The 21,062-nt window shown below is 41.1% G+C and overlaps 1 protein-coding gene across 6 annotated transcripts in view; it reads left to right on the top strand.

The window, feature by feature from the left end:
- Nucleotides 1-21,062, top strand: part of chd9 (chromodomain helicase DNA binding protein 9) — a 50,357-nt gene that overhangs the window by 11,739 nt on the left and 17,556 nt on the right. For 5 of the 6 annotated variants that reach the window (XM_029846659.1, XM_029846658.1, XM_011609691.2 and 2 more), the window contains 8 exons: nucleotides 8,364-8,779; nucleotides 16,076-16,184; nucleotides 17,886-18,029; nucleotides 18,555-18,623; nucleotides 18,707-18,762; nucleotides 19,532-19,649; nucleotides 19,985-20,071; nucleotides 20,350-20,487. In XM_029846659.1, coding sequence (XP_029702519.1) covers nucleotides 8,364-8,779; nucleotides 16,076-16,184; nucleotides 17,886-18,029; nucleotides 18,555-18,623; nucleotides 18,707-18,762; nucleotides 19,532-19,649; nucleotides 19,985-20,071; nucleotides 20,350-20,487 — 1,137 coding nt within the window. Of the gene's footprint in view, nucleotides 1-4,655; nucleotides 6,599-8,363; nucleotides 8,780-16,075; nucleotides 16,185-17,885; nucleotides 18,030-18,554; nucleotides 18,624-18,706; nucleotides 18,763-19,531; nucleotides 19,650-19,984; nucleotides 20,072-20,349; nucleotides 20,488-21,062 lie in introns of those variants that run through there. The other variant, XM_029846660.1, reaches the window with a different exon arrangement.

Below are 21,062 nucleotides of genomic sequence, written 5' to 3'. Positions count from 1 at the left end.
TATTTTAAGATATTCTGATATTACCAAAGACGATAGGTGTCCGTTTTAAGTTGTGATTTAAAACATACATTGGCATTCCTGTATTTCAGGTATTTCAAGTTCACCATTGGCAAAAGTATTAATGAAGTACTAAACATTAAAATCAATTATATATTTTAATATTTTTTGGGGCGCTAAAACATGCATTTCATTACTAATTGTTGTGTACAAAGGGTGGACCATTTATCTCCATGGCAACAGGAGTGATATGTGAGCAGGCATACGTGTCGGATATATTTCCCCTCTGGGATGGGTGGGAGTTATTTACATTCTAAATTTATATATAAAATAATAGAAAGGCATGAACAGGGCAACCATGAAGCAGTAAGTCATGTTTTTAGGGTAGCAGGACAGTATTCTTACGCTTCTTTCCAGTGTCACTTTGCAGGTGTGTCCTTAATCATATCCTGGAGGTGTTTTATTATTCAAACAGTCTGTTGTGAAGGTGCGGCAGTGAACGCTTTAGCTGTTAATCTCAATCACTGAATTTAATTGTTCTCTCTAACTTTGTTTTACATTCTAAGGGAGCGTCACTCACCACCTACGTTTCAGATCATGAATGAGGGAATGCCACCTGCTTTGCATCTGAGAGAATTACACAGCGGCATAGTATCCTAACAAGAGTTTAAACAACTCCAGTGTGTGAGGTCGTCACTGTGGACCTCTCGCAGAAAGAATGAGTACCTTCAAACCAGTAAACTGGGTGAGCTGGAAAGGTTTTCCCACTACATGAACTGGAGGAACGCAGGTTCAAGTCATGGAGGGTGTCCTCCTGTGGGTTGAGGGATTTTGCTTTTACCTACCGTAATAATGCTCAAGTACCCTTAAGTAAAGTCTTAAATCTTGCTGAGCGACTGCCCTCAAGTTGACACAAAGATGCAGGAAGAGCAGATGTCCTAGCTGAAAGCAATGTTGACATTTCTCAGACCTCTCCATCTGCTAGGCAGACTCTGCTGAATTGTCACTGCATTTTCACTAATGTCTCATTCAGCTGAGGCATTTATGACGGTAAATAAATGTAATTTGCACGTTGCTCGAAACTTTAATGTGATACAGTGAATGATTTAAAGCATATTCATCTCGGCGACATGCCCCAGAGACCACGTGGTAAAAATGCAACCGGTTGTCTTTAATTTGAGCATAAAACTACTGAAATGTGCTTGAACTTAATGGCATTAAAGCAATTACAGAAATCCCTCTGTAAACGGGTGAGATCTAGAAATCTACCACAACAGCCACGAGGAGCTTTCTTGGACTGTAACTTTCTGTGTTCTGATCAAATCATAACTTTTGATGTTGATTTTGGGCAATGTGCGGTAGCCAATGGGCAACAGCATGGAGGCAGTGTTGAAAAATATAAGAAGTAACTCTAGCTGGCTCGATTGTTTCGGGTTATGGCAAAACATTTTTTTTGAGGAAATCACTTTGGTCGCCCTCCTAAAAATTTCTTTGAGGCCGACCGGTATTCTTCCACGGCCTCCTTGAACTTCTCCCAGGCCAGCCGTGTGACATGGTCACTCGGGGAGAGGGAAGTTTGGGTGTCCCTGTTCAGACTGCTGCACACTAGATAAGTGGTATTAAATGGATGGAACACTTGGGTCCAGTTTAGCAGTTTAGTGGTGTGATTACAAGAAATGCCAGCATACATGACATCACCCAGAGCTGGCCTGAGATGGTGAGCTGACCCAGAGCTGGCCTGAGATGGTGAGCTGACCCAGAGCTGGCCTGAGATGGTGAGCTGACCCAGAGCAACAAAAAGCAGTGACCAGACCAGATGTAACTACAAACGGCCGTTGAGTATTGACCAGGAGAGAATTGGCACACTGCAAGAGGAAGACGGACAGGAATGAAAGGCAGACTTTGCATGAGCAAAAGCACCCCAAGATCAAAGATGTGAGGTGTGAGGAGACGGGGAATAAGATTTAATCAGATGTTGTCTCATTAACACATCTGTTAAAGTGTGATTTCCCCTCTGTTCCCACCAACTAATTTCTTTCTCAGACACAAGAAAGGAACCATCTAAACACTAATGATGCTATTTTGAGTTGAGATTAATCTTGATTGCTCTCCAGCTATCCTGATTACGGTAATCTAAATAGTATTTTAAATCATTTGAGTGCCCTGTTGTTGATAAATGTGGAGTATATGGGCTAAACAAATTATAGTTATGTTGAAAAATGTGTTGAATTATTAATTTAAGTCATTAAATCAAGCCGCTGTGTGTGAAAACTAAGTGTAGATTTTCAGTTTGTCATAGTGAATATGACCTTTTACACCTTAAAATAGAGCTGTTGTCCATCGTCTCAGATAGAAACACACAATCCCAACATCACTCACACATTGAACATTCCCATCATTCCATCATTAAACTTGAATAATTTGCACAATCCCAGAATCTATAGTGATCTGAACGAAGGTAACAGCGAAACTGATTCCATACATTTTGCCAAATATAGCCGTTTTTGTAAAGCTTTATTATTTTAAAGCATTAAGCGAATGTCTGCGCAACGATTTATTGTGATAGGTGGTTTCATGGTTGATGTCTGACTGTGAACTGTGAAATGGTTCATTTCCACAGGACACGCTAGCAGTGCACTGCGCTGTGTCGCAGCAAGTCTGTCCAATCCAGATCTGTTCCGTTTGTATTTCCACCGACGGCATCACTTGTTTAAAGCATTCCGCTAGCAGGTTGGCACCCCACAAAAACACACGGGAAGGCTATCTTGTGCAAGAATCGCAGAGTGTGCAAAATTTCTGTAAGGATTCTGTTGAATCATACGCTCCACAGCTGTCAGTCAACACCAAACAAAATCTGCGGTCTCCGCTTCAGTACAGTATCCAGTGGAATTTTGTGGTTAGATGATCATAATTATAAGTTTTGCCATTTCAATGTGGCAAGCTTGGCTTAGTCACAGAGGAGCAAATATGGATTAAAAAAATACTGTACTTTTGTGCTGCTCTAGAGGGCACTATGTTGAGACTCACCCATCATTAATGTACACTGCTGGCTTTACAGTAATTGTTACTATTTATTTATTTATTTATTTATTTATTTAGCGTCTTTTATAATCAAAATTGTTTCAAGGTGCTTTCCAGAATCCCAGGGCCTAACCCCAGACAAGCAACAGTGGCAAGGAAAAAACTCCCCTTTAACAGGAAGAAACCTTGAGCAGGACCAGGCTCATGTAGGGGGACCCTCCTGCTGATGGCCGGCTGGGTAGAGAGAGAGGAGAGGGGGGAGGACAGGTAGAGGATAGAATGGTGGAGAGGAGAGGGCCGGAGGTCATCACGCAGCTCCGAAAGCGGCGATACCTGTAAATGAATACAGAAGGGGTGGGGGGGGTAGCAGAAAAACTACACAAGAATCAGCATAACTAGTCTACTGGGAGAGGAGAGGAGAGGAAACCATGACCCAGTGGGGTGACAGAGGCCTGTCAGGTGATCATGTTTCCACACCCCGGCAGCCTTGGCCTATAACAGCACAGCTAAGATGTGACCTAATGATTAGACGACCCCCTAAGTGGGATTGTAACATAACTCATAACCGTCGGCTTAATTCGCAGTAATTATTAAATTACAATGATTTGTAGTTTAAACAGTAAATCTCAAAGCAAATGTTCACCGATTGCACCATGAAAAGCACGTTTTTGGCATTCTGTGCACCGTGGATGAAGTCGTTCTTAGCGTTGTGTAATGTTTTATTCCTCTTGGCTGTGTTTTCTAATCCCCACATATGAGGATAGCGGCTAGAATTAGCGCCTGAACGAGCGCCGGAGCGTCAGCCGTGCCTGTGCTCTGCTCTCATATGTCTAATGGTGACACTCTCGCTGTGGTACAGGCACGAAACGAGAGCTGCGGTGCACAAATACAGCCGCTTTGATGGAGAAGTAATCGAGTGTTCAGAGTCAGCCACCTGTGTCTCAGCAGCCTACCTCTCCACACAAACAAGCTCTCCCACTCTCCTCCCCCACCCCCTGCCCGTCCTCTTCTTTGCTCATCGGCCTTTAAAGGAAGCCCCGCCCTCTGACATACAGAGCTGCATCTATTTGCATGTTAACTGTTTACTCACCACAGAGCTGTGGCTCCCTGCCATGTGCTTGATGGAAGCAGCGTCACACCGTTGACCCTGTTATTCTCTCCTAAACTGGCTGGACGAAGGAATTGAAGGCCGGTTTCAGATGCTACTCCTATGTTTCCCAACGCGCTGCGTTTTCTGTGAAAGACGCCTCTCTCGATTCCTGCCGGGTTGGAGATTTTCAGCTGATAACTGTAGAGTATTAATGATTTTACTTTTGTCCTTGTTGTACCTTCATGCGGAAGAGTTTGGTCCACTGATGGACACCATCCTGTCAATGTGATCGTTGGGTGGACCGTGTACACAGTGTTTACTTATTTTGTTAGGGACCATTTTTAAACCGGTTTGTGGTCGTGCCAACCCAAACCATGTTGAGACACTGCTTAGTTTGCCCAGCTGTGACCTTGCCAGTGTGCCTGTCACTTGTTCATGTGCCCTTGTGAGCAATGCAGCCACTTGTGCAGAATGGTATATGTCTCTATGATATAATTCTGTAAAATAGTAGCAGATGATTCAGACACACACACATCCTAGTTAAATGAGGCTGTCCACACTGTTGCAGTTGGTTCCTTAAACTTTATTGAGGTTATCTTACAATATGCACCATAAAAAAAGCATCTTCTGTAGAAGTCCACACAGATATTCAAATTTTAATGGCATAACTGAATAAGAAAACATTAGAAGTCTGCAACCTTTATTGGAACAACGTTATGACAGTGTTCGTATCAGTTTAAGTCTGGCACTTTTAATACATTTGTCTGAAATATATGAAAAATTTGATGTTTTTTACAATTGTCAATACACAAAGGTGGTTTTACGCAAGGAGCATTTTTAGAACATTTTTGACTTGTACTAGACATGATTCCAAAGTTGTCCTGAATCAACTCGCACTAATGTGTACAATTACATGGCAAATTAATAAATGAAAACCTTTTCAGCAAAATATGTAAAGTACATAATGCTGTTTAAAGCTGGGTTATCTGTCAGGAGCTCAGTCCTGCCCAGTGCTCCAGCTCACACTACCTGGCTGCCATCCAGCCATGTGTTTCTGCAAAAGCTCCAATACCATGTGCACACTGGTGCACATGGCTCCCATTTCATGATGTCAGGAGTCCCTTTACAAGGCTGTCAGGCTTTGGCACATTCAATAATTCATATTTTTAAAGTTATAGTTAGCTCAGAAATGCTTTATATCATTGGATTTATACTTGTGAAGGAGAAAAAACCTTCATAGAAGCTTTTACGCTGCTCTTTCCTAATGTGTGCATTTGTATGCCTGTTAGTTTTTTCTCTTTTTTTACTTTGTTCAACATCTGAGAATCTCTAACCGTTTTGCTGGCGCAGCCTAATAACTGGCAACAACTGGCTTTGACACGACAGCACAAAAGTAGTCATTCAGCAGTCTGGGTGAAATCCAGTAATTTGGGGGTTAAGTTCTGAAAGTTAATGTAATAACTGCTAGCACCATCTGCTGGCCTACTTCCTTACAAAGAGAGAGAGAGCGAGAGAGAGAAAGAGAGTGAGTGAGCGAGCGGGCGAGAGAGAGAGAGAGAGAGAGAGAGAGAACGAGCCTGGGTTTTAACGACATCTCTAATATTCATGCTGATGCATTTTGCTGCTTTGTGCTTTCATTTTTCACTGCTCTGCCTGTCTGAGTCTGGAGCTCTCAACGAGCGCCCCTGCCAGGGACAGAGGGCAGCCCGGGAGAACGAGGCAAAAGACAGTGGAGGGAAAAAACAACTGACCAAACAAGCAAGCCAGCTAACACAAATGCCTTTTTTGTGAGTAAGTAAAAGGACTAACGTACCTTATCCCGGCTTTGTGAAGAAGGCAAGGAGAAGCTGAAAAGGTGAGGTAAGAAGAAAAGAACAAGGAATAAGAGGAAAGCGGATGGGAGAGCGTGTACGAAAAGCAGGCGGAAAGGGGAATCAATGAGAGGGGAGGAGATAGGTGGCACGAGAAGGCAACTCTGACAGAGAGAGAGAGAGACTTGGATGGACTGGACAACGCCGAAGAGGCACACAGCAGCAGAATGAGTGCTTCCTGGACTGCCACGCACCTCCTCTACCGCCCACAGAGCTGCTCCCTCATCACCGTGTGAAGACACAAGCAGGGTGAGGGAGAGAGAGCTCCCATGCACTCCTCTTGAGCCCTGCCCGCTGGGGGAGGAGGAGACGAAAGACTCCAGCACTCTGTCGTCTGCCCGAGGAGAAGAAACTGACCGGGGAGGAGGGGAGGCAAGCGAGGAGTGAGTGAGGGAGGGGAGGGGGGGACACACAGCTCCAGGAAGAGTAAGAGAAAACGACTGTTGAAGGCAAAAGAGTGAGTGTGTTCATAAGAGAACGCGTGAGCAAGCAGTGGGGACAGGAGGAGGAAAAAAAAAAGGCAAAAGGGCAAGGCTTTTGTTAGCCGGTTGAAGAGGGGGAGGAAAGAGGAAGAAAAAAAAAAAACACCATGTCTACAGTGAAGAGGCCAAGAGGAAGGGTAAGTGAGCCGTGGAAGGGAGGAGGGACAAGGTAGGGGGAGGAGGTGGGGCTGGCAGGAACTGAACAACCTTCTCTGCTACTGGCTCATGCTGCACTGCCGCCATCTTGAACTCATTGCTGCTTTATTTTCCTTTCCTCTGTACTCATTCACTTTGCTGCCTGAGACCTTATCAAGGCTTAGTCTTTCTCCCCACCCCCACACTCTGCTCATAATAATCATCTATTCCCATCGTCCTCCGAATTCATGTCCACGAACTGCCCCGTGTTTATCTACTGTGCCGGATATGTATAGGTGTATGCGTGTCCTCCATGTGTTGAAGCTGTCAGTCACCTCAGTACATGTGGAAGTGAAGGGGGCAAGCTCGCCTGTCCGGTCCGAGGGCTCTTGTTTTCACGAGCTGTACCAGTCCTCACCGTTTTTGTGAAACTGCTCGTCGTTAAAGAGATTGAAATCACTGCAGTGCTGGCAGGCAGTAATTTCAGTTATTTATAGATGTATTACACAGCTGCAGCGCTCTCAGTTTTGCTGCATATTTATCTTATCTCTCTCTCTCTGTCCTTCACTCATATGTTAGCCTGCATTTGTATTTTTTCTTTTTCTTGGGGGTTCTTTGGCTATGAATAATTACTTTGAACCTCTACACCCCCCACCTTTTTTGTCATTAACTTGAATGTGAACATTCCAGCATGATCCATTCAATTTCTCCCTAATAGCCTCAGCAGCTCTGAGCACGTGAAAATCATAATGCAGCTCTTGTGCGTGTGTGTGTGTGTGTGTGTGTGTGTGTGAGTGTGTGAGAGAGAGAGAATGTTTCTCCCCCTGTTCATACCAAATGAATCCCTAGTTATTCTATTCCCTTCCCCCACTTTGTTGGCAAGGTTCAAGCTAATTCTCTTTATTTAGCTAGCACTGTGGAAAAAAAAAAAAAAAAAGCAACCAGCTCGGCCTGGTTTATATACGCGTATGAAATATATTTTTAGATTAGGTCATCCATTTATTAGTTCCCTCTCTGCTGAGCTTGTCTGACTGCAAGGTGCTTGTCGGCATAACCCCTGTCACACCATCTATTATTCAGATATTATCATGTATCAGTCAGTTTGGTTTATTTATGTCTGCTGGACTGTAACCTGCTACTTTGGGCCAGTGTTTACACTACTTTTGCGTTGCGCGCGTTTGAAACCATTTTATTTCTCCGAGGTTTTGAGTTTTCATTGCACACGGTCGTCCAGCTCCATGTGCTCGGGGAAACACCGGCCAGCTCCACCGGCAGACAGAGGGTCTGCAGGTGCAGCATGCAGAGCGCTCGGTCCACCCCTCACCTGCTGCTGCTAGTGCTGCTAGTGCTGCTAGTGCTGCCGCTGAGACAGAAACTGCAACATGCAGTGTTTTTCTGACACACTTTCTACAGACGTATTATTATTTACCATAAGCACACGGTATGGTGTTACCTCGTGCTGTCTTTTTCAATCTTTTTGATTATATATCTATTTATTTTTTATTTTTATTTTTTTAAATGATGCCTGTTTCTCATTTGAACACTGCATTCTGCTACCATTTCATATGAAATGGCATGAAGTTTTGAATTGTATGACTCATTAAGGGCTACCTACATAAGTTAATTCTTCAATGACCTAGTACTTAAGTAGTAACAAATGGAAATAGCACTGTTATTTGTGAGTTTTGACTGTATTAACATTACATCGTATTTGCTTTAATGAGAGTGCTTTGTATTAATTATTGTTCCTTTAACCCTATCCTTTAGCCCCGAAAGAATGCGAATGGTCCCAGTGGCCAGGTACGGGTCCTCAGTCCCCCAATGAAGAGCAGCTCATCATCATCTTCGTCATCCTCCTCTTCGTCATCTTCGTCATCTTCCAGCTCCTCCTCGGAGAAAAAGACACCACGAAGGACACATCATCAGATGGAGCCAGATTTGCAGGACAAGCAGGAGAAGGCAAACAGGATAATATCAGAGGCTATTGCAAAGGCTCGGCAGCGTGGAGAGAAGAACATTCCCAGAGTTATGAGTCCGGAGAGCTTCCCAAGCTCTTCTTCACAGTTTAGGGCACATCGTGACCGCGAGCACAAAGGAAATGGAAAAGCACGACTCAAAGAGAAGGCCTGCAGGAAAGCCTGTATTGTACCTTCCTCCAAGCCAAAGCAGAAGGCCAAGATCGGGTATGTACTCAGTCCTTAATGCAGGTCCTTAAACCAGTAAAATGCATTTAACTGAAGTAATTCAGGCAGCAGAGCTTAGATCACCCCCTTGTCAGGGTCAGTTTGAACCTGAAGAATTTCTTTAACTCAAGACACTTAACAGACACTGTTATTTTCAGTTGAGAATTAATTATTCATTTAAATTAATTATGTAGCAGTATTCCAATAGTTGCCGTGTCACAGGGATAATCTTGGTTATTCGTATTACAGTGACTGGAAGATCAGTGATAAAAGGTGTCCATGCACAACATGACAAGAGTTTGGTTCATTAATTAATTTAAGTTGGGTGTCTGATTAATGGATAAATTACACTTATTCCATTAATCCTGCAGGATGGAAGGAAAATAAGATACCACAGACTGGTATTTTTAAAAGGTTATTTGCTGAGGGTATATCACAGATACATTCTATTTGTCCTTCTAGACAATCTAGGTTTAATTTTTTTGGATGGGAACTGAAAATGTGTTTTACCCTATCAACTGTTTTATTAGTGATTGTGTCAGATACAGGTGCAGTAAATATGTGTGTTTTTCTGTCTTGACACCTGAGGTTGGTGTTTCCTCTGGCTTTGAAAGGAACCTAGCTGCGAGACTAGCACTGTATTTTGCTGGGACATTGTTTTAATAGTGGACATTTTCTGATTTTGGTTGCTCAGGTGGAGGCTCAAAGTTTAACAACATATACTGCACACCATAAGAAACCAGAGGCAGTCATTGGGAAAGACATGGGAGGAGCAAACAAAGGCTGCATTTGCATGTTGAGAGCACGAGGCTGATGAAAGTAGTGCTGATGTATACGCTGCACCTGGCTCCCATCCCCCACTTTACGGATCGTACCAAACTTAACTGCACTGCTTCATGGAAATGAAGCCTTGTGCAGGATTATGGGTGTGTAAAGACCAGATAGCTGGAAAGACTTGGGCCTGAAAAGCAGTAATTTAATTTAAATAGCCACTCGGAAAGATTCTTGTTTTAATTGTGGAAAGAGTAACTGATAATGGTCTTTACTGTCAGCCTGTCAGCTGTGTTGATTAAAAATGAGATGAGGTGGACAGACTGAAAAGCCGGAGCCACAAGCTTTACGTGATACGGGTACGTGATAACGAGAGAGACGTGGCTATGCGGATGGTGGGGAAACGGCTTCTTTCGCCTTTAGCTGGGTGGACCCACACCAGAGAGCCTCTGGGAGCCACTCATACCTGTCAGATTTACGTTTGATGGAGTGATTGATAGTTTCACATCACTGACTCTGCAGCAGTGATGATAACTGGCTCAATGCTCATTTTTATCATGAGATCAAACTTTGAGAGTTTGTTATTTTGCAGTCAAGGGGAGGTTGGACTGTACCTACTCTTTATTAGATTCAAGTTGTCAATACTATTGCCTATACTGCGTCAAATCCAAAAGCTTCTGTGGTTATTTTAAATGTGCCAATGATTGTGCTGGTCCTTGTTCCCAGCTAATGAGCTGTGTAACCATACTTGGCCTACATACAGGAAAAGCTTCAGATAGGGGTTTGTACAGCACAAGGAAGCTAAAATTGTCTTAATGTTCATTACAACATGCGTTCCCATCATTTTGAATACCCAAAGTCAGTTACTGCTGCTGAGAAACATTCAAGAAGTTTTTAAAAATAATTGCTTAATACTTTACTAGAAGGGAGTGAGTTAATTTTATTACATTTAGATCTACATTTCATTGTTTTTTTTACCCCGAACACACTGTTTAGTCATGGCTTTTGACGTATGTCCCTCTTGTTTTACGCTTCAGAAATTCAGCATGGGTTTCCCCCTTTATAATTTATGCTGGTTTTTCTTTCCTATTGAAAGTAGGACAACACCAGTGCAATTTTCATCTTGGAAGGTCTATCAATCAACCCAAAGAGAGGCTTTTGGTTGGTTTCCTTCACATAGATGTGCATCATAGTTTCTCAAAAAGGATTACTCACAGGATCTCGCTCTGCTCTGCTGGGTAAATTCTGGTACTAATTGATTTTCAGCTGATGTCCATGTTGTGTATTCCAGTGCCACAATGATAAGAACTTTATGTTGACATAACATAGGGTTCTGCACCATGGCTCATTCCTGGCCTCCCTACTTTCACAACCCTTTGAAATGTGGCAATGGTAAATAACTAGCTTTGGCATATACTTTCTAGGTTTTTGTCCTTGAAATGTGGGGGAAGAAAATACAGGTAGTACCGGTACACGCGTGGGTCTTTCTTTTACAGTCTTGCGGCTTTAGTAAGCAACACGAAATGCCTCATGATGACTATATCTGAGGAGCAACTGCAGTGGAAAGTCTCACTGACTCAGTTGGGTCTTACTAATGGAACGAATGGAACCAGTCCGCTATACTTATCCCTTTTAAGGAAGTTTTTAAATGAAACCCTAATGATGAATGAACCACTGTACTTAATTAAGTAGGCTTTACAAAAACTTGCTGTTGCTGTAAAAACATCATCAAACATCTGTAGTAACGCCAAAGTAAAGTAAAGAATCATTTGGACTTGCCTCTGTAACCTGCTATAGCAGGCTCGTACCACCAGATATGGGGAAAACTGGCACGTGAGCTAGATGGTAAAGATGTTGTGTCTGATAGCTGTTATCTGAGTACATGAAGCCGAGCTTCACTGACAGAGTCAAAGTCCAAGGACGCTCCTGTTCACAGACGGGCACCACCCTGTATCTCCCTATCAAATATTAATGGATTTCAGCTACAGAGGTACTAACCTTCTGCTAAAATCATTACCAGAGCCTCTTTCTCTTCTGAGGATCTCAGCGGGCCTACATTGACTGGATTTGGATTTATGTATTTGTTATACAGTGCAAACTCTCTGGTCTTCTTTAATCAAGGGATAAGTCCAGAGACAGAGTTTTTGTTATATTGCTTTTGTAACATAAGGTCTCGCTGAACCCTGTGCAACAGAAACTGGTAATAAGTGGATTTTGTAAATGTTATGTTACGCACTGAGCATTATACCACAAAGATCTGCACACCTGAACTCACAAGGTACTTTATATAACCAAAGCATAGCAGTAAAATACCAAGAAGAGGATATTGTATGTTCAAGGAGACACTGGAAAGCTGCCATGTAACACAGTGCAGCACCCCCTGCACAGCTGCTCGGCTTCATAGACTCTTGTATAAAATGGATAGTCACTGTTCATCTAACATTTATTCCATTTCAAGACTGAGTTGAATCCCTTTGAAAACACACATGGTAGGAGGCCGTGTATTAATATGTACACAAAAGACCGTGTTAACTGACAAAATTCAGCAAAAACTAAATTATTCATTCACTTTCCCCCCCTTATTGTTTATTTAAATTCAGCAGGCATATGGACTTCATTGTTTTCTCTGAAATCCACTGTGGTGTGTGCATAACATATCAAAACCTGTCCTACCTTTACATTTAACTGGTTCAGACCAGATCATTCTTCTTGCCGGCTGGACTTTGCTACTCTCAACAGCTTGCTTTGTGAACAATCGCGTTATATAAAGATCTGAAGAAAGCCCCATGTGGCTCACACCATTTAAAAACATTTTTACTGATTTCCCCTAGTTACATTTCCCTATTTTCTATAAATTTGTTCTGTGGGCATGCTCCAAGCCACGCATGTAACGATTTCCTTTAGCAGGCACACGCTGATGTGATTACAAAGCAGCAGGGTAGGAGGAAAATATCAAACAAAATGGTGTTCATGAGATCAATTACATGATAGAAAATGGAGGTTTAAATCTACTGTATACAGTATGTAGCTGCGTTCGGATTTCAGTGCTTTGCTCCAAGCTGTCTAATCGCTTTCCTCCCATTTTTGAGGCAAAGCAAAAGCTCTACTGTCTGTTTTTTAATTGATGATTTCCTCAGTTAATCCCTTGCATGCTAGGTAAGTGTGTTCTCATGCTTGTGTATGACTTAGAAATGTGACTTCGGGTTGCCGTCTATGTGCAGATATTTGTGTGCTGAATAAAGCAGGAATCCCCAGTATGGCTGTGTGGGCTGTGCTGATATATTATTTGTCTTTGAGGGGCCTTGGTGGTGCTGCTACTGCTGTTTCCGGCCATGTGCTGGGTGGCACTGAGATTATTGCGCCTTATTCACATAAACGAGGGATTTCCTGACAAGAACCAGAAATGGTCACGGTCAGCTGCTCTGGTGGAGAAACACATACACATACTCGGAGTAAAACAGGTTTGAAAATCTCTGAAACGCAGCTAGTGAAGAAGATGCTGTGGCTTCCGATGCCACAGCGCCAGCACGGTTTTGGTCGGCAAAGTACTATCATATTTACACATACCCAGTGGCAGGAAGCCAAGTGGGCCAGGACAACTCGAGGGGGACAGGAGATGGAGGATTTGGCACAATGAACAACACAAATCTCGCCTGGCTTAAAGGCGAAGCCATAATTCACTGTTGTCATCAGTGATCAACCTGTAACATCAGATCAGGGGAGCAGTTAGGTTTCTGATTAGACATTCAGGATTGCCAGTCAGTTTTTTCTTCATCAATAATAAACATCGCTGTAATCATCATCGTTCAAGTGGAAAGAATTAGAGTGTAGAAATGTAAAATCAACCCACACTGCTAAATATGGGGATTTTAAAAAGATTTGCTAGTTTTTATTAATGCCTAGTCAAGTTTATCATACCAGACACGTGTCCTGTCCACATTAGGACACTGTTAAATGCAATGCGATACATGTTAATTATGTTGACAAGAATGGATATTAAATTATGTTAATTGTTAGCTCAATTTCCAAAAGACAAATACTTGTTTGATTCCTTCCTTGCCCTGCCTTTAATATTTCTCAATAAAAAATAGTTTCCCAATGCAGGAGTGCATTAAATACCTCTGGACATTGTTTGAAGCCGAACTTCTGGATTTCTTCCAGTGTTCTAGGTCAAACTAAAGGCACTGCAATCAGCCCCGGGTAGGTTTTTAAGTGATTTGTACTGCTAATAAAATGGTGGTCTCAAGACCTTGAGGTGTGTAGTTTGAGTTGCCCTAAAATTGGCCAAAAATGTGTTAAATATAAAAACAGTTTATTGTTGTACACTATCATTGTTAACAATTTTAAAATTGAATCCAAGATAGGTGCATTAGATAACAACCCAAATATTATAATGCGTATTCCTCGTCAAATGAAGTCCTCATTTTTTCATGTTCCTGATGTAAAGTCCTTCATGTTCTGTACATGAGAAGACCAAAGGGCTGCTACTGTTGGTCGCCAGTATTTTGTTTCACAGCTAAGGTTTTCCTATATTAGGTTCATCCTGAAGCTTTAGTTCTGTTATATGATGTTAGCTGCTGCCTGGTAATCTGACACTGTTATTCACCGACACTGTAAGGCCTCATCCAGCTTATTGCTGAGAAAGAAAATAGTTTTCTTCCGTTCAGCTGCGTGTGTTTTTACATTCTTCCGCATATCGCTAGGATTACTTTTTCTTTGAAGGTTGTCACTGTGACATGGCATATTTGAACTCGGTCATACCAGCTGTGGACGCATGCAGGTGTTGGCTTTCACAGGAAATGCAGTCGCCATTATAATCCCCACCTCCAAGCCAGATACACTCCAAAGGGCAGGTTGCGTGGCAACGATAAAGTGTCATTGTCATGAGGATTTGTGAAATGTAATATCATTCAGAGAGGGTAGGAATATTTCTGTAGAGCTATTATAACGGGCTGTTTCCGACTGCATTTCCTTTACTGCACAGATCAGTTTAGCCATCGGAAGAGTGTTAACTGACTGCTGCCGTAATTCCTGCTGTTTGAATTTATTGCAAACAAACTGGGATTGTAGAAATGTCAAAACCACCAATACACATAAAAGTACAGCAATACTGTTAATTTGTTTTGCTTAAACTCTCATGTACAATTTAGTTTAAAATGCATCAGTGCATATATTTTAAAATTTAGTGCGTGTATTGCTGACAGACAGAAGATGCCATCTTGCTTTAGTATGTTAGCTGTGTTATTATCTATTTATCTATTCTATTACCATTAAACAACACCAGAAATATGGTGCCTGTATCTTCTGATATATGAAGAGAGGTGCAAGATACAAATTGTCTCCATATAAGGTAAGAGAATATATGGTAAAAGGTCAGAGAAATAATATGCTACTGTGCAGAAGAAAGAGGATGAAGTGCTTGTGGGAAGTGGCTGCTTGTGCAATCCGCTCCTGTCTGCGCTGCTGATATGATTACACCTCAGCAGGCTGCCTCACTGCATTAGGCTGGGGTGGGAATCTGCAAATGCAAACTACTAATGGTCGTTTAAAGGGAAGAATGCTCACAAAATTAGGATTAAATAATGTTGCTCTACATCCACGGCTAGTTTTAGCAAAACACCGAGTAATTTATCATAATCCTTTCTCTATTTAAATATGATTCTCTTATAAGCATGATTAGATGCAAAAGCACTTCCTGCCAGTTTTTCCAATTTTTAAGGTTGTTTAGGCTCCAGGAGAATAACTACTGTGGTTAAAAGGGCAGGAATTTCAAAATAAATAGTTTTCACTGAGTATTTAAAGTTCAGTGTTCATTATACCCAGTCCTTCCCTGTCTAATTGATTTAAGGAAAACAGAAAATCTGATCCTCAAATTAACATTAATTGTACAAAGTTCAATTTTGTGCATCTATCCTGGTTTGCACTTAAAAATTAGGTAAATGTTTAAATTTATGACTCCATCCATCTGGTCAGACTAGAAGTCATGAAGTCATCAGTTCTTGGTTCTGGACCAAGAGATGATAATTGGAATTGTTAGACGGATAAAAGATCCCTTCCTGGTGCCTTCCTTGACCCAACCTTCCGAATGGATCTGAATGTGAACCATAAATCATTTCCTTAGAGATACCATTTATGAATTTGAGTGTTGGCAAAAGCAGAGGATCTAATTACCATGTGTTATACATAAAACATGTATTTAAACTCTGCTGGTGCTTCTAATGCTTATATCTGAACAGTAAATGCAATTCTGTGTTATAAGTAGTCTAGTGTTTGATACAGTGATTCACATTGAAGTTATTTTTGCCATTGTGAGTTTTATTTTAGATCGTTTGTTATTAGTAAAAACACAGTGAGTGATGAACGCTGCTTCAACGTGGTTGTTGCCGTTCACGTTTGAAGAAGATTAAAGACCATTTATATGTCGGAGCAAAATGCACAGGAACAACCACAATGTTAAAAACTTTTGCCATTCACCAGGAGTGTTTTTTATTCCCTCTACTTATAGTATTGTTATCTGTCTCCCAGAAAAATTGTCATCAAGATTGGAAAGAAGAAAAAACGAAAGCCAGAGTCTTCAGAGGAGGAATCGGATGATGATCCACCCCCTCGACATTCTTCCAAAGATGTCGATTCTGTAAGTATTCAGGCATTCTGGTTATCTTCCAGACTATTCATCCAACATCATTTATTGTTCCACAGAGCTGAAAAGAGCAGATTACAGGAAAATCTGTTCTCTCTCCATGTCCATGTTCAGGTTTCAAAAGCGTGTGACAGAGGGCTGGAAGCTAACTAGCACTGTTCTACTACATAATAGACTGAACAATTCAACTGCTAATTGATTTGTTCTCATTAGCCATTATATGGGCAGTACCTGGTTAGATGTCCTGTACATATTGTCACAGATTACAAAATCTGTCATGATTCCAGTATTACTTACTGGTAATAGTGTCACTGACACTGGGACACTCTAAAGCACTTGGAGCTGGATGAAAATGTGATTCCTAAACATTGAATCGCTACTTCAGTTGTAAGAATTAGAATTCTCTCCACTATCTGAGACAAAGGAAAGAGTGAAGAGGTGTCCTTGGCCTGTTCCATTACTTCTGTAGGAAGGCTTCACTGCTTTGGTTTGAGACTGCCAGGATTGAATGTGGTTCACGTGGAGGTCATGCAGTGGGCGGTTATCTCAAGTACACATTCATATCTGCGTAGATGATGACGACATCATCAAAATGGCCATGAAATATTACAACAATAAGTCACTTCATGGTGGAATTTCCATCTCAGTAAAAATGTTACCACGACGTATTCGAGTCATCTTTATTAATTTGCCCTTTTCTGAGAGGTCTTTTGCGTTTCTTCCACACTCATTACTCAATAGATTAATTAAAATGCAAGTTAATTATTGTTTTAACATAGTCTTAAAAAAAATAATGATTTAAAGAAATCAGAAAAACCACAAATTGTCACATGAAACAAAATTTGATGGCATTGTGCAGGAATTCAGCTTTTTGCTCCAATTCTGTGGGTGAAAATGGGAAAACAAGCACATGTACAATTAATATAGCATTAACATTGAAAATGTTCCATCAGTGTTGATTAAGTGCAGGGCAAAAAACATACGTATATACGTAATTCACCATTTTTGTGGGGTTCCCTGACTAACTTGCTCCATTTAGACGACCCATCAGAGTAGTCAAAAGTCGACTGTTGGTAGGACCGATGGTTGATTGTTGGGCTGGTATGTGTACACATAAGATCATCATGTAAGAATGAAGATCTGTGAACTGACCAAGTCTCCTCTGCTTCACTCCCTCTCGTTCTAATTATTTCATCTCCACCAAACGATTGCTCATGATATAATTGCACTCATTAAATAACGCCTGTGGTTTTAATTAAAGCAGTCTGTTGATGGCTCATTTAGGTTGATCTTGTGGAAGAATCAGTATGGCAACCTCAGGGTTGTCATGGCATGTGGCAGGTTTGAATTTCCAGCTCCTGGTCAGCTTGGGCTTTGGGCTGTCAGGCTGTTTCTCCACGGGGATCTTACATTGATTACCTAATTAACTTTGGCACAGTGGCATTTATTACTAATTAACCACCCATTAGTATTAGGATGGGTCTGCTTACATTGGATAAGGACAAAACCTTAGGAAAGATTAAAAAGAGGCAGATTTTGCTTACTTCAATCCTTATTTTTCAACCACCAGAGTTTTACAGAAGCTCTAAAAAATCCCTCTCTCCTTTTTCTCAAATGAAATGCTTATGATGAATGAAGGACTGCACGTGAGCGGAATATTTTAGTGAACATGCATCATCCATCTTGTTTTCCCAGAAAAGACGATCAAATCGCCAGGTGAAGAGAAAGAAATATGCTGAAGAATTGGAGGCCAGGTTGTCAGATGATGAAGTCAAGGTTATTGTCAAGGCTAAGAAAACCAACGCAGCATCCAAGGGGTCAGGTCATCAACTGTTTGTTGTGAGTATTTCTGCCAACACTGACGTAGCCTGATTAGAAAAAACCTTTCATAAACAGTTATTTAAATGAGCAACCATTACAAAGAGGCGCGCTTTTTAGGCTGCAAAGTGAAAAAAACATTTTGTGCAAGAAGAATCAAATTACATTCCTTGTTCAGCTGCTGTTCCTATACTCGTTGCCCAAAAGCCTTGCTTTCTTGTAGATGCCAGAAATATGCTTTTTCACAGTCCAGCTGCAAAATAATAGATGTGATATCTGGGAAAAAAAAAACTAGTAATGTTCTTCCTCACAGCTATTTTAAAATCTTAAACACATTTGGTTTTGTTTCAAGTTTTTTCTGTGGTTTCATTTGGTCAAATCAGGTTGCTCATACTTCAGCTGAAGTAGCTAAATCAACACCTTTATACTCAGATTTTTTTTTTAAATTATCCATCCATTAAGAGCCTGCAAGACAGGTTGAATATTTAAACACAATCATAGGTTTTTTTCTTTGACAGTAGCACTAAAATAGATATTCATTTCTAGGAAAACCCGACTGAAGAAGATGCTGCTGTTGTCGACAAAATCATGTCATCTCGTATCGTCAAGAAGGAGGTAATTATTATAAAAATGACTGTCATGTAAACAGCTGTAGCTAAGAGGTGAACGTTTCAAGTTAATCTTGTCTTGTATTGCAGGTGTCTCCAGGAGTGCTGATTGAAATCGAGGAGTTCTTTGTAAAGTACAAAAACTAGTAAGTGCAACTATAGAAATCAAGCCTGATTATTTCAGATAGCTTTTCACACCATCTCCCGGGTCACATGCTTTGTCACCAGTTGTGAACCCTTCTTAGATTTAAACTGTGTGCAATCAATTTTATGCTGCTTCTCCACTGAAGAATTGCTGTTCTATTCATCTTATCTCTATTCTACCATTTGTTTATTTATCTATCATTTCAACACGCTGGCACAAATACTGTTATGTCGAGATCTGTGCTTTTTATTAATTAAATGCAAAAAAACATGCTCCATTTTAGGAGAGCCTCAAAGTTAAATAAGTAGAGAGACCCCATCTAAACCTCGGCTATATATATATATATATATATATATATATATATATATATAAATAAAAAACAGAGCCAGAGTCAATTATAGCATTAGAGAAGCTTGCCTGGAGTGTGAGTACTCGCCCTTCTGACCATGACCAGCTTTATGTTGTCTTTTATACAGTTCTTGAGCCACTGTTGTGTGGTAACACCTTCCTCCCTACACTAGTACATTTACATTTCTTAATACCAGAGAGATGTTTTCAACAGTGGTCCAGCCAATTTCTAATGGTGATTTTTGTGATTAGGTCTCAACATACTGTGAAAACAGGCTTTTGCACCTAAATTATATTTAAGAAATGTAACCAATGAATGAGTAACCTTTAAATCAGCATGCAGTTAGTGCTGACACTTTTATGTTATTTCAAGCATTTTTCTTATCCAGGTTCCTCATTTAGTTTTATTGTGTGTGTTTCAGCTCATACCTCCACTGTGAGTGGGCCACGGAGCAACAGCTGGAGAAGGACAAGAGAATTCAGCAGAAGATCAAACGTTTCAAGATGAAACAAGCACAGAGGGCTCTCCTCTTTGCAGATGTAAGACAATTTGGTTGTCCGTGCACACTCTTTAGTGGTATATTTTGAACACAGTTGAGCATTTTGTGTGAGCAGGTGAGCATTTTCATGATGTGTTATGTTTGAGGTTCTGCCTCAAACATGTCAATATTGTTTTCAAATCCTTGATTTACTTTATTTTGTTTGTTGCTTATGTGGGCAGGCGCATCTGTCTGCATATATTTGAATTATTTTTACTTGCTCAGTCTTTAATGTGGTGCAGCTGATCTCTGTTTCCAGATGGTGAGTGGGTACTTGGGTTCATTCACTCAAAGTCTTTTGAATTTATTCCTCTTGTCATTCCTGTCGTCTTTCAGATGGAAGAAGAGCCCTTTAACCCTGACTATGTAGAGGTAGACAGAGTGCTGGAGGTGTCATATTGCGAGGACAAAGACACAGGAGAGGTAAAATAAATCCTTTTTCATTTCTTAATTATATCACAGTAGGATCTATGTATATTTAATTTGTGTCTTATGCGGCGGAACCCTTTTTCTTTCCTTTTTTTCCCCATTCTGTGGGTGCTGCAAGTGTATTTTTTTTGCACACTAGTGATGTCTTTGTATGTCTGAAGTGCCCAAGGCCATCCTAATAGGCTTGCTAGCAGCTTTTGTCAATATTATAAAAACAGAGCTTGGCCTTGCTTTCGTCTTTTACAGTCTTAATTCTCCTCTGCCTGTTGCAGGAGGTGGTCTATTACCTGGTGAAGTGGTGTTCCTTGCCGTACGAGGACAGCACCTGGGAGCTAAAGGATGATGTAGATCTAAATAAAATTGAGGAGTTTGAGCAGCTGCAGGCAGTCAAGCCCGACTCACGCAGAATGGTGAGCTACACATGCAGAGTTTCCTCTGTCGCTCTGTAACTCCGCATATATTTTTCTTCTGTCACTTTTATGCAGTGCATTGCATAGAGTAGGTATGAATCGGTTCAAGATAAGAAAACCTGACTTTTTTGACAAGGTGCAAACAGGTCTTTCACTATGACTGCATAAGCAGGACGTCATCATGTCGACAATGATAATGAAACAAAATACACCTGTGAGACACCACACATTTAAAAAAAAAAAAAAAAATCCCACAAGTGAAAGCATCAAGAGAGTTATGACAAATCATTGACGCCATGGTATGATTTTTACCAAAACCTCAAAAACTGGGAGATCACGCAGTGAGATCAAATGAAGAAAAACAGAGTAAAAAAATCCCCAAAATGCTAAGAGCAGTCGCTCACCCTCTTTTTCTTGACTGCTTCATTCCATTTGGGGTGGTGGGGACGGTACTGGAGTCTATCCCAGCTGTATAGTGGCAAATACAGGGAAAACTCCTGAATAAGTCACCACCTCATCGCAGGGCCCAATGTGAGCATTTGGGGGTTCGACACCTTGCTCAAGGGTACCTCAGC

This window comes from Takifugu rubripes, chromosome 13 (assembly GCF_901000725.2).
Source record: "Takifugu rubripes chromosome 13, fTakRub1.2, whole genome shotgun sequence".
Taxonomy (NCBI): Eukaryota; Metazoa; Chordata; class Actinopteri; order Tetraodontiformes; family Tetraodontidae; genus Takifugu; species Takifugu rubripes.
The sequence above is the reverse complement of the archived record's forward strand: the minus strand, read 5'-3'. Positions and strand labels throughout refer to the sequence as shown.